At 39.9% G+C, this 14,047-nt stretch overlaps 1 protein-coding gene across 4 annotated transcripts; it reads left to right on the top strand.

Moving 5' to 3' along the window:
* Positions 1-1,833: 1,833 nt before the first annotated feature.
* Positions 1,834-9,841, top strand: LOC112565586 (beta-1,3-galactosyltransferase 5-like). 4 transcript variants are annotated; one of them, XM_025241122.1, is made up of 3 exons: positions 1,834-2,410; positions 6,567-6,788; positions 7,328-9,841. In XM_025241122.1, exon 3 carries the CDS (start codon positions 7,343-7,345, stop codon positions 8,363-8,365), a length of 1,023 nt encoding a protein of 340 aa, XP_025096907.1. In that variant the 5' UTR covers positions 1,834-2,410; positions 6,567-6,788; positions 7,328-7,342; the 3' UTR covers positions 8,366-9,841. The 4 variants fall into 4 exon arrangements, with proteins under 4 accessions (XP_025096907.1, XP_025096906.1, XP_025096908.1 ...); XM_025241121.1 differs by having other exon boundaries at positions 6,641-6,788; XM_025241123.1 differs by lacking the exon at positions 1,834-2,410 and adding an exon at positions 2,551-2,693 and having other exon boundaries at positions 6,641-6,788.
* Positions 9,842-14,047: the final 4,206 nt, after the last annotated feature.

Consider the following 14,047-nt stretch of genomic DNA (forward strand, 5'->3'; position numbering starts at 1 on the left):
CCAGCATCTCATGACTCGCAAAAAATCTGAATCACGCACAGTGATAAACTGAATTCAAATTCTTCCATCATCTGCTACATGTACTTTAAAAGTTAAGAAAGATTGAGGCCTCTTTCCCTTAACAATTTTATTAGTGCGAAGCATACTGAAGAATACCGTTTTCCTCGGAAGAATTAGAAAGAGCCAAAAGATTCCTTCTTGAAGAAATGACGCTGTATGATCATATTATCTGCAGAGAAACTATACAATGATTAAGCGTGCATACAAACTAAAACAGCTGAACATACCAGCCTGCTGATATAGAACTTCTGCGCGCGTTTTAACAGAACATGATGAAGCAGTCTCACCACTCGTAGTGTCATATTAACCGACAAGAACATTATAACGGCTTGACATATACCTATTCAATTTTAAAATCGAAATTCAATTAAACAATTGAACAATTAAGGGGACAGACGCTGTACACAATGGCGCTGCCTCTTGGGGACGAGTGACCACACCTTCTTCCTGTCTTTCCACTCTTGGGTAGAATATATGTTCCTCCTTCTTCTGATGTTAGTGGCTCCTAGCCGGTTACTGGGGCCAAATCCTCCAAATCATATTCTCCAATCCAAATACTCCATGGCATCAGCCAGGCTCATCACTCCGTGGCTTTACCCAGACTCAAACCACGAACTAATATCCCTGGACTGCTTGCAGACGATTTTTTCAGTCACCTTTCTAGGAAGGCACAGCCGCCATCCCAACCCCATCCCCCAACGCAGTGACTCGGCGCTTGCCGTGTCTCCTAGGGAAGGGAAATGCTGGCCGGAGATAGTCAATTATATTGTCTTTTCCCTTTTCCCATTCAACAGGTGCGGTTTGGCCACTCGCGCCATGCTAACTCGTTAACTTCATGTCACCCTTCTGTAAGCAGTGAGTCAATCTCAGTTGCTGGACAGCTTAACAAATGAACCACATTCTATCCTTGTTCATCCCCTCCTATTAAATATCTTCCTCGTCTCCCCGTTATTCTTTACAGCTTGATTTAACCTCCAGTTCATCGCTCTCTAATCTTTCCTATATTAGTCAGAAAGATGACGCTCGGGGTTTAGGTTTCTTGGTCTAATCTTTACATGAGAGCAGCAATAATAATAATACATCACTCAGTCTCGTCTTCAGTCTTTATTTATTAGTCAGTCTTTGTAATACTTATACTTCTGTGCAGTGCCAACGGGATTAATATAATATTTCTCATGCCTCTCCATCATAAAATACCACCGGAACATGTGTTTGTGATTTTTGCTTTAGTTTCGCCGATTTTTACTGCACTCAGGTTAACCTTTACTTGCACGATCTCAACTCAAGAAAATTAACTTCCTCGCAGGAGGGCGGTCCGGTGGCGCAACGGTTAGCGCCTGTCACCAATACAGTGAAGGTTGGCTGTCCCGGGTTCAGCTCTCGTCTCGGGCACGCTGTTCTTTCTCTGCACGTGACATCTGTTTACAGGGCTGGCTGCGTGCCATGACATAGCCAAACACCAATTCCCCTCCCCCCTCCTGGAAGGACTGTTCAGTGACGTCACTCGACATCACAACGTGGCGGCCTACCTGGAGCAACTCAGATCCATGTTTTAGACGCCATTTTAAGTAAATTATCGATTTTGTTGGGGGTTTGTTACCTAAATATTTGATCGGACATGATTCAGAGAATCAGAATCTATCGCTAAAGCTCTATTTAAATTTCCTTGCTATGGGTAACAGTGCCACCTTTTACCCCGCCCCATTCAGATAGGAATACTGCCAGTTAGGTCGGCGACTTCTTATATTTATTTTGTCCAGGCAAGTCGGGCTTATTTCGCAACTAACCTTTGTGTAGGTCAATCTGTTATCCGTCACCTGGAGAAACGCTGAATTGTTATTGGTGACCCCGCTACCGAGCTTCCCAGTTCTGGCCTAGCCTCAGAGATACTCAGATAGTACAATAGCTTGCTTGGGGCGAGGATGTCGTCGTAGCTGTGCTTGATGAAGCAAACGGTCGAAAGACCGCCAAGGCTAGCTTTACAACCTGCTCAGTGTCAAAGGTCGCTAGCTAATAGTTCTCCGTGCGACGCAACGATGTTGTCCAACGACCTGAGTAGGAAGGGTGGAGGAAGAGGGATCCCCTCCCCGCATAGACACGTGTTGTTTACGGTCTTATAACTGACGCGCCAAACAAAAACAAGCAGCATCAAAAGGAAATTCCGTTGACATGTGGGCTGTGTTTCAATTGGATGGCTGCTGTCCGTGGCAGACGATGTCTCGTACCTCGATACCGTATAACCGTGCACTCAGACCACAGATGCAGACGTCAGGACGTAACTGACATGGCAGCTCCGCACAAAAGGAGGGAAATCGACACCAAAGTCACCTACCTGAGGAGTTTTATCATGGTAAGTCTGTTTCCTTGACACGGCCTCATGTTCATTGTACCTCTTATAACTTGAAACTGTACGATTTATTGCGACTGGGACCAGTTGGAGTGTAACCGTACTTTTTTGTTCTGCGTGTGCGCGTGTGTTTATCAGAGCAAGGCGCGGCCAACCTCGACCACAGACTACTATCGAGGCTGCTTTCATTGAAAATAGTCATAGCGATATTTGACTTGGTGAATGGGAGAAAAATTCTCGTCGTTTCGCGACAGATAACGCCACGGCACACGTTTAGTGTGTAAAGGTCAGGACTAACTGTGTCCTATTGGAAATTTTAATGTTCTCTAACACTGCATCCGCTTATCTTCCACCCATACCATATCCAGGGCATTGTCCGATTATGTCTTATCGTAGCATAGTGAAATAGAGGCAGGCTGCTTGAAGCACGGTAACTTGCTTTTCGTAGTCCACTAGCTGCCTTTAACCTGGTATAAACCTGGTCAAAAACCGACTAGTGAATGTGCGTGTGTGAGCGAGAGATACTATAGATAGGAATGTGTGTATTTTGAAGATCTCAATACCCCTGGGCAAACGCCGGCCCGCGGGCCGGATGCGGCCCGCCCTCCAGTATATATACTATATATAAAGTATTGGGTACAACTGAGTTAATTATATTAGTCCGGCCCTCTAAAACCATCCCAACTTCTCATGCGGCCCCTTGAGAAAATTAATTGCCCACCCCTGCCTTAGAGGGTGACAGATTAATAATCTTGAATCTTGCTCATATCGGCAAGCGTAATGTCCAACATACGGGTCATTGTATGAGCGAGACGACTTTGCCCGTTGGGTCATCTAGGTCTTAGGAGCACCACCGCCCGTACACAGTATTTTCACCCCTCTTGGTTGGTTGGTTGGTTGGTTTACATCAAAGCAGCTAGCCATATTATGTTACTATGCGCTACATGCAAAGAAATAAACACTGCCTCTGAAAAGAGATCTGAACCTAGTGAAGTTTTCACGTCACTTCCGTCATAAACCATGTCTTACTTATTGCTACTACATTGGTTTAACTGTATTAGGGACAAGCGCTGAAATGTCATCATTAACTGGGAAAATGCTGGGAAACTCTTGACCAGTTAAATCGTGTCAAATCTTTTTTTTTTTTTTCCTTTGCAAACTGGAACAAAATAAGAAGTGCTGAACGGTTGCGATGGCAACGGATAACCGAGTGGTTAGAACGATAGTGTCCGAAATGAGGTGGGCACTGGTTCGATACCCGTGTAGTCTTCCCCAAATCGACCCAACTGACGGGAATGGGTGCCTGACTCCAAAAAGGAATTCACGGTGCACTTTAAGCGTACAGTTCTCATAGGTCATCGCGATAGCAGCCTTCCTTTTTTCACACCTCTCTCGATCCCCGTTACGCAGTTTAAATAAGAGTTGCTGTTAAAGCACGATAACTTTCAAAGAGCAATAGTACAGACTTTCAATAGCTAGTTAGGTCTGTAAGCAACAGAGGCGGAGAAGTGGGGGTGAGGTAGTAAACTTCTCCCCACCCTTTTGGACATAGCTAACTAGGTCTCTGATATCACAATTAAGCTGATGATGTTTTACATCTAGGCCTATCTTGATTCAACGAGAAGCAGAGATGCTTTTGGGAAGCAGATAGCCGAATGGTTAGAGTGCTGCATGGCGTCCGAACTGAGAGGCAATTCGATACCCGACTAACCCGAGTATCGCAGCAGACTTTCCCCCCGCTGACTGGAATGGGTACCTGACTCCATTGAGGGTTGGGGAAGGTAATCCAGCGAGAGAGAGGAGATGGGTATTGCCCCCACGTAAAGCTAGCTCCGAGAGATGCCTTCTACACAAGCGAAGATAAAATACTAAGAGTCTCAAGGCCTTTAATCATTAATAAAACTAAGAAAAAAATAATAATAAATTCTTTTTTTTTTAACTTGTTCGCGATGCAAAACTTCACGTTTAACTTTTGTTCCAAGGAGAACTAAACTTCTGTGCCACTTTTATGATCTGGTCGCTCTCAGCTGAAGAAGAGATCGTGTGCTGCAAAATTTACGAGTGACGTGTTTATCGGTAGGAAGGATTTTTCTCGACTGACTGCTGTATAGTTTCGAGGAGGCCATCTTGCTAAATCGGTCTCATTTCGATGGCACTCCAAAGCGGTCGTACTTCGTATACGCTCGTCTTTTGTTTTCACACCTGGAAAAGAAAAGTGAGCCAGTCTAAACACATTGAGTAATGCTGTGCTAATGCTTTTCAACCAAATATGCTAATAAAAAAAAACAACCAGTCAGAACGCACTGCATATTTCCTAGCAAATCGTGTAGCAACAAAACTAGACAAAAGTTTATGGTAGGAATGGGATCAAAAAACAAGTTGCTCGTGGTCGCATGGAGGAAATCCTTTTACTGAACCTTGAAGCTGCACACACTTAAAGATCATGCAGGTCAGTGTCGCTACTTGCTCAGTTCGTTTTATAGATAAGAAAAGTCGAGCAAAGCTTGGGCTGAACTGGTCCAACGAAACGAGGGCTAAACGCCGTGATAAACCCGACTGACAGCCGTAGGATGCTGCGCAACTAAATATTTCGCCTTTCAACATCTTGAATATTTTCAGGTGTATACCTTGGTGAAACTTAATTGTAGCTTTTTTCCTCTCCCTTCGGATCTCTACAGAAACGTACGTCGTAGAGCTGAGCGCCTTGTGTCGGGTAATGATCAGAGCAGCAAACATACAGCACCACGGTGGTCAGGATGAGGTCTCCACTTCTAAACTTAAGTACTCTCTACGTGTACAAAACAGTAGATCACTATTTTTGTAATAATGTAAATACTTGCCTCTGCGCGCACACATGCACATACGCACTTGTGGCATTTGCGTGCACCCACATACTTCCTTCACGCACGCATTTACCACTTACAAACCGGCTTCCCGAGCTATATGTCATGTCATCCCATTACTTGGGGGCTAGTACCAGTCGGGGTGGAGAGCTGATGGAGCGATGCATTCGTAAACTTATGCCAACCGGCATTGATCTCCATCATGTTGACCTAACGTCCCGAACATTTGCCCCAAAACCATTGGCTTCCTATGATCTTCACATAATCTTTGCCACCCTTGCTCAAATGTTCCTCATAAAGATGGCAAAGTTGGGTTGCACGTGAGGAATCGGAAACCATACCTTCCTAGAAAGCTGTTAATTTGGTTTCTAGTTTTTGGTACAAACACGCGAAAGACATTTTTGAGACTGCAAGTGGGATAATGTTTTTCTTTTTACAACTTCCCTTTTTTCCCAAAAAAGTTACGTATTGGCTAGTTTTTAAGATAATGTTTCTGATAAAGTACCACCGCTGTAGGTTCAGCTTATTTTGCTTTGGGGCGAGGGTGAATCAGATCGAACAACCTACATCGTCAGACTCCCACCCTAGAGGAAATAAATGTCCGTGAGTCAGAACTTGTTTACAGCACTTCCAACAATGTCAAGTAGAACTTGTGTAGAATTATGTCAACCCCCAGTGACAGAAGGCTAATAATAAACTCGTTCCCCAAGCTTTTCAGGTCTTTGGGGAATGAGGCGCTAGAAACATCATTTTCGTTGGGGCCAGCTTTATGTGAGGGCAGTTCCAATCTCAATTTCCTCGTTGCCTTACCTTTCCCAGCCCTCTACAGAGTCAGGTACCCGTTCCCGACAGATTGGTCAACGGGGGAAGAGTATGTTGCGGTACACGGGTATCGAACCGGCCCGCCTCGTAGTTGGGACGCCAGCTCTCTAACCATTCTGCGGTCCGCTCCCTATAGTTAATAATAAATCTAGTTCTGAGTAGTGATTGTATATAGAAAATAGTTGTTGTCCTTGGGAAAGATTATGCGCGTGCCCGGCTTTGTGTGCAAGTGAAGTGTCTTGTGCACGAATGCTCTCTCTCTCACACACACACACTGACACACACACACACAAACAACAACAAAGAAATGCTGCATACAGTGGCCATGAATTTAACATGATAAAGCCCATTAATATTGCAAACTGTCTATGGCGAGTGGGCATATCCGCCAGATGTCACCATGCCACCACAAGCTGGAGTGTGGTGAAGAACAAGAGATATCTCTTCGTTCTCTGGGAATTATCTCTGACCTTTGACTTTTTATTTCCTGACAGTTTTCAAACCAGTAATTGAGAGTGCACTGAATACGATGCCACTCACACTTCCTTTTTAAATCTGATGCCTTCAGGCGGAGACATATCAACGAATGTTGGCCGAAAACGTGCATGGATAACTGTTTGCATCTGAAAGGCTTTCTTTAAGCACTATGTGGAGCTGTCTTCCCTGCTGCAGGCGTTATAGTGATATCTGCCAACCCCCTGAGTCTTCATCTAAAGGTAAGTTTACAAGTTCTATGTCTCTTAGAGTTGCAGACGAATGCGTTTCTGCGTCAATAAAAAAAAAATAATAATGAAGTAAGCATAGTGCAACCTGCTTATTATTAGAATCATATCAAGCTTATGAGCATGTTATACATTCTCTTTAAACTGAATTTTGGTGTGCCAAACTTTGAACGATATAAGAACACTCGTGCTATCATTGTGTTAAAATTGGGCCTTAGAGGACCCTCTTATGAGTTAGATAAGCTATGTACTACACCATACAATTGTATTTTTAAAAATGTGCAGCATACAACTGGTATAATTTAAATAAACCGTACAAAAAATACCTTTAGTGAGCAATGAGACAAAAATGACAGATGAGTAGATTTGTTTTTTTAAATTCATGTTTAAAATCATAGAGAATATATAAAGCATGCAGAAAAGGGATTATTTGTTGTGAACAAAATCTGAAGGACCATAAATGTCATTTGGGCAAAAGTTATTGGAAAAATCGTACATATTTTGATTGTAATGATTGACTTTCTACTTTTCAGTTTTTTCATAGCAAGATGGAAAATATTCTTCTTAAATTATCCTGTCGACGTCGATGCAAAGGCTTTGCTCTTCTTGTATTATTGATTGCCATATTCACAGTATCCCAGTATACCTTAAAAAACAGGGCCTCTTCAGCGTTAGCAAGCGTAGGTGACTTCTTTTGGTTGGACTTGTTCCATTCTAAATACTTTATTCCTAGAGACAGCATAATTATGCCACAGCATATTTCATATTTAATTCAACCAGAAAGGTCATGTAACAATGAAGCTTACATCGCTGTTCTCATTCCAAGTCATCCAAAAGATGGCCTAAAAAGAACGATAATTCGGAAGACTTGGGGTCATGCTTTGATACAGGACCAGTGGCCACATGCCAAACTTGGGAAACATGCTGACATTTTCTTTTTATTGGGGAGAACATCCAACCAGCTGGAACATCAGTCTGTTGAGCAGGAAGCACACACATATGCTGATATGATTATAGGTGACTTTGATGACACTTACAGAAACCTCTCAATAAAAATGTTGTTTGGGCTGAACTGGATTGCCAAGAACTGTGCAGAAACAAAGTTTCTTGTCAAAATAGATCAAGACACATTTGTTGACTTTCCACAGCTGATGAATCTTCTCCTGAATAATGAGTATAAGCTGCACAATTCTGTGCTGGGAAAACTATATTACTCTCCTTGGGTGTTAACGAGCGGCAAGTGGAAAAATGACCCCAACGAATACCCTTTTTCAATGTTCCCAACGTACGCTGGTGGGCCGTGCTACATTTTATCCACTGACATTATAGCTCCTATTGTGAATATGTCACAGTACATACCGTACATGTCATTGGAAGATGTGTATATTACTGGCGTCTTATTAAAGGCATTAGGTGCACCCAAATACGACCTGCCACAACTGCACAATTTCCCAGAGGAAGAAACATTTTGTGATTTTATAGCTGACGAAAAAAGACTGTTGAGCACAACACGGCTATCCACTGACCAGCTTAGTGAGTTGTGGCAAACCATTACAAGAGGAACTTGTTAATCTCTTAACGTTTCACTCTCCCTCTACCTCGGTTCAAAATTTCTTAAAAGTGATTTAAGAAAAATTAATTTTGTGATATGTGTGTGAAGTTGGCTAATCTAAAATTGTTACCTTCATACAGGTCATGCTGCTTATAATCACCCTTAAAAAAAAACCGCAAAAAAACAAAGAAAGCTGGGGGAAGGAACTATTACATAATCTGGAATCAATACATGTTTCATGTTTTGCATAAAGAGCAGTTTTAGAATTTTTATGGAGAAACCAGTCTCTGTTATAATTACAAGGAGGAAATTAAATAGGGCAATGCTTGACAGCTGACTTATTTTGAACATCGTACTAGTGTATTTTTGAGGCAATGCAAAGAACAGATACTGCAGATACTGCTTCAATCCGTAACATCCATTGTTCTCCTTTTGAAAGAATAAATAAAGAAAAATTGGACATATGCAACGTTCTTATTTGCTGCAATATATGTTTAATGAGGGAACAGAATCTAAAACTACCTAAAATATGTTAAGTGCATGTACTGATGTGTTTTGTTTTATACCATACTCACTCTTATTGAGCTAGAAAGTCTATATATATTTATTTTGTTCCAAAAATCCTCTCAAAACATGTGTCCATCAACCACGTGGCCTTATACCATTCTTTATATACTGAATTTGTTTGTAATCTTGTACCATTAACTGTTAAGATGTATACCATTCAAGTGTAATAGGCACCTCTAAAAGTGTATAAATATGCAAATAAATCAGTAATTAGTGTTATGTTGGCAAAATTCATATTGAATAGTGAAGCATCACTTACCTCTCTGGACCTGGTTATTACTGTGTAATTATGACTGCTGTTACATTCATATAAAGTGACTAAAGTTCACATAACAGATACAAACTCAGTGTGTTTAGCCTTAGGCTTGTCTTAAAGACTTTTGCTTAATTAAACCTGTCTTCTTCTTCAGGTTATTTCTGCTGTCACTGATAATTTGTTGTGTTGGTTTGGCAGGTTTTTTTTAATTTGTTAGTCATCTAAATATTTCTTGTAATGCAATTCAATATGACCTCTTGTTGGATATGGATGGACACCGACAATAATTAAAGGTAAATAATATTGAAGTCTTTTAGAAATGTGTAAATGCTGGGGTATTTAAGACCTATCAAGAACATTTAATATCTAAGCTGTGTAAGCTGTCTTAATTGTTTTAGATTGTGAACATCTCAGTAGTAAACAGTGATACAATGTATCTGTTTTTGTCAAATCGGCATAAACCCATTCCACTTTTGAAAAGTGATGTAAACTGCTGTTAAATCTTGCTTTAAATAGTTCCTTAATTAACATCCTTTTAACAACCATTTAATATGCCAAAATACATGTGCCTATTTGATGCTGTAAATGACAAGTTCATGGTAAAGGACATTTTTTTTTAGAAAGACTTTTTTAAAAAGTGTAATTTAAGGCAATAAATACTTTTGTTGCTTACTTTGTGAGACTGTCGTGCATCTTGTGAAAAACATTCTCAAACATTAGGCAATGATTAGAGTGAGAGACTTATCATACCAAAAATTAAAAAGTTTGTTTTTATTAAAATTTTTCTTTTTTAATGCACAAACTGTAGTGACAGCTAAAGAAATTAAAACTTGCGAATTAGTATTGTGACCTACAGATCGAAGTGCATTCATACGGTAATCCACACAGACATTAACATTTACTCAAAGATAATGAGAACAGGAGGAAGAGATAAAAAAAAAAAAATAAAAAGCCAGATAACTTGCGGTTATTTGTTTATGATCCACTTATCAACATTTTGTCAATGGTGCATTTGTGTTGGGACTACATTCAAACAAGCTATAAACACATGAATAAAAAGAAGAAAATGTATTTTAGATCATATACCACAGCAAGCACTATAGAATAAACTGAGGCTCAGATTTGATGGAGAGGGTTGAAATTGCAACCACCAATGAGCCTACGTCCAATGTTGGGCAAGGCTATGAAAAGTGGGTCTTTCGATGTTTAAGATCGGTGTCCTATATGGGAACATTCATGCAACAACAGTTATATATCTTAGTGTCGTGCGTAAATCAGAAAAGGGGGTCGGGCGTATGTGTGTGTGTGTGTACGTGTGGCTTAGAAACAATTAAAGCAACACGATGAAAGCAGACATATTATCGGGTACGATCCCACTGAACTGAAGGAAGTAAAGCTAAGCAGATTGATCAGTGTGTACGTGGCCTGCACCCAGCGAAGACACTATAAGTGTGATATTGCGTTTTTGCTGGAGAGTTGTATATGTGATTAATTGTTTTAATGCGCTGTAACGCCATGCGCCTAACGAAACATTATGTATCTTTTTAAAAGAAATGTTTACCAAGGTGACCAGACGTTTCTGGAGGTGTCGTCACCGACAAAGACCGAGCGACAAAAAAAGTGAATGGGGGATCGGGGGGGGGGGAGGAGATGGTGGGGGGATTCTTGAGAAAGGTAGTAATTTAAACCATATAAGGAATTGAAATTATTTATCACACGGCAATAGGCTAAAGCCAAAACCAAAGGCACGGACACGAATTAATGTCCGATATAATAGGATTTTCAAATACAAGCGGGACATTGATCGACTTCATTTTTAGATGAAAACCGGACATCTATAATTATATGAGCAAGCGGGACACGCGGAGATAAACGAATCTTTAAATTTGAAAAGTAGAACAATGTTCGCGATCTTCATTTCTAAGCAAAGGGCCTCCAAAGGGTGTTGTTTTTTTTTTCCCACACGGACATGGTATAATTAGGTCCGTGCTGATTAGCAGTTTGATAACAGCTTGATCGCTTGCTCAACTCGATCGTTGGGGCGCGACATAACCACTTCCGGTTCCATTGGCTTAGCTGTGTCCGCTTCGCCCTTAATACACACTACTATAATTTCTGTACATATGATACCCCCACCATGCTATGAATCTGCAACTCAATCGTCTCTGGTACCCGCGTGTTTCCGTAATGATGAGAACTGCATGTGCGGAGTCTCGAGAGAAAGATAATCCAAGCACGAATCTAGGTAGAGACCGCTTCATGATTAGTGCCAGCTATAGAGAACTACAGCAACTACTACATAATGGGTTTTCTTTAATGTTTTTCTCATCCTCACATCTTGTTAGTTTTTTTTTTTGCCTCTTTTGGCAATTTTCTAGACAAAAATTACAGCTATGCGTCGCTTAACGACGGATCGAAATATATACAGAGAGAGATTTATGTGTTCTTATTTTACAGTTGTGTGAGAGATCACATGCATGTATGTGCTTTTTTTATGTTTCTGTTTGTATACTTAGTGGCTGTAGCTGTATGTGTTTGTATTGTGACTGTAAAATGCGTTCAGCTGTAATGAAAATACATTGCATAACGTGCATCATATATTGCTCCGTGATTATTTTGTGTGTTCAGTGCTGTATGTGATCGCATTGTGGTCATAGGGTGTATGACTGTATCAAAGTTTTAGACCGCACATGAAGCATTTTTTTTAAAGACTCTAAAATCTTAATAGATATATGCATACATCTTCAAGTCACATAGTGAACTATTGATTTTGTTGGGATTCTTCCACTGACATTTTTCCATCCTGTATCCTCTTTTGCAAACTGCCACTGAGGCCCATGTTTTTTTTACAGTCATCTATAATCTGGCATACTCATTCCACTGCAGCCAACAATTTTATTCATCTCGACTATTAATATTTATTTTATACATTAGCACTGAAACAATTTATTAAAATTAAATTTCTGGGAGCTATTACAGGTTTAATTAATGCAAGTGAAAAATACATCACCTGAAGTTATTCATATGAGTGAATACTGTCATAGAATGTACCTCTTTCACATGCTCCTGCTCAATCACAAAATTGTATGCAAACGACATTCTCTTCATCTCTTTAAAAAAAAAAATCCCAACATTCTGATTATTTAATTATCAGGCTTCTCAGACTCATCATCTTCCAACAGTTGTGCCCAGTCAAACCCATTTATACATGACAGTCATATGCTAAAACATTACAGGCACTTTGCCATGATGTTCAAGGACAGAAATACCATATAATAGACAGTTTATTTCACTTTGTGATTGTTGTTTCAGTAGGAGAGTTAGCATTACACAGGTGTTCAGATCTTGTACACATCAAACAATCAGTGTAAGTAGCATGTAAAAGACTGTGTATGTTCAATAGTCATACAGTTAATATGAAACAATAGAAATAAACTTAAACCACAAGAAAATAGAAAAATTTTAATTATCAGTTTAGGGATAAATTTGCATGAAAAATGTTAAATAATTTTCAGACTATCAACTGGGCTTTTTCGTTGTTAAGGTGCCTTTAAGTATTGCATGCACTCTACTATGAGAAAGCGTTATCTAATGCTAGTACTTCTAACCAAAACATTCACCTTACCATTCACTCATGTTGAAGCACATGAGCATCCACACTCCCATCCCCCTACCTAAAGCCTTGCCCACAATCTTTAAACAGATCATGGACATGTATACAAGTCCATGACTGGATAAATAAAACAGAGTAAGTTTTGAATGGTTTCTGTTTTTTTGTTGTTGTTCCATCATCATGACAAAGCAAGTACAAAAATTCTGGCGCATTACAAGGCCACAGTATTTGTTCCTCTACTTAGTAAAGAGAAAAAAAGATTCTCAAACTCATATGCCATGAAAGGCTAGCACAAAGTGTAGCATGCAAAACCTATTATATAGAAAGTATACTAAGTTACTGTTTCAAATTCATTTGAAAAGGTAAACCTGGTTAATTTGTGATCAGGGTTTTCTTTTATCCATGTCATAAGCCTCCTTGTGTAGGGTATGGCTGTTTCTTTTTTGTTTTTGGTGTAAGTTGACAGCATTTATTTGCCATGTTGCACAGAATATTTACTTAGCAAGGTTAAGGCCTGAAAAATAGTAAATATGGTGTTTTTAATATTTCCTTTTTACAATTTCCATTTTTGCAGGTAAACAGAGGAGGTGAACTAGGTTCAGAATCAAGCGAGTACCTTTCCTGGGAACAGAAAAGGAGATAATTCTGTAAACTTTCATTGTTGCAGAGTGAGATGTTAAGAGCCTAAGCTTCTCTCAATGTCATGCGAGAGCAGTGCCGATCTTCTCTTGCTTTCACTGCCTTTTCTTCCCTAGCCCTTGACACTGTCAGGCAGTAGGATTGACAGTGGGAAGTATATGTGCTATGCTAGTATTGAATTATCTGGTGTACAAACATCTAGCCTTGGATGCTGGTGCATACCCATTTGTCCAAGAATATTCTCCTTTCACATCATACTGGGTTGAAAAGTCTGTCATATTTAGACTTGGATGATAAATACTCATCCTTTCACCTTGTTCAAATTGTCTTCTTCCCACAGAATCTTTAATAATTTTTGTAGTATTCAGAATGTAATGCATATGACAGATTGATTCCATTTTACCACCTATGAATGTAAGAAAACATTTCTGTTTGTTATTCCAGCAATTTAAGTGTTAAGGTCAAGAAGGATGCACCAGAATATAAAAAAATGCCTACAGTCCACAGAGTTGTTTGACAGAAAAAAGTAACAGGTTTTCATAAATAACAATGGATTTACTCGGAAATTTGATCAGCCTCTTGTCCACACATAGCATTTTCACAAATAGATCAGACTTGAAGAGCAA

This window comes from Pomacea canaliculata, linkage group LG6, assembly GCF_003073045.1.
Source record: "Pomacea canaliculata isolate SZHN2017 linkage group LG6, ASM307304v1, whole genome shotgun sequence".
Lineage (NCBI taxonomy): Eukaryota > Metazoa > Mollusca > Gastropoda > Architaenioglossa > Ampullariidae > Pomacea > Pomacea canaliculata.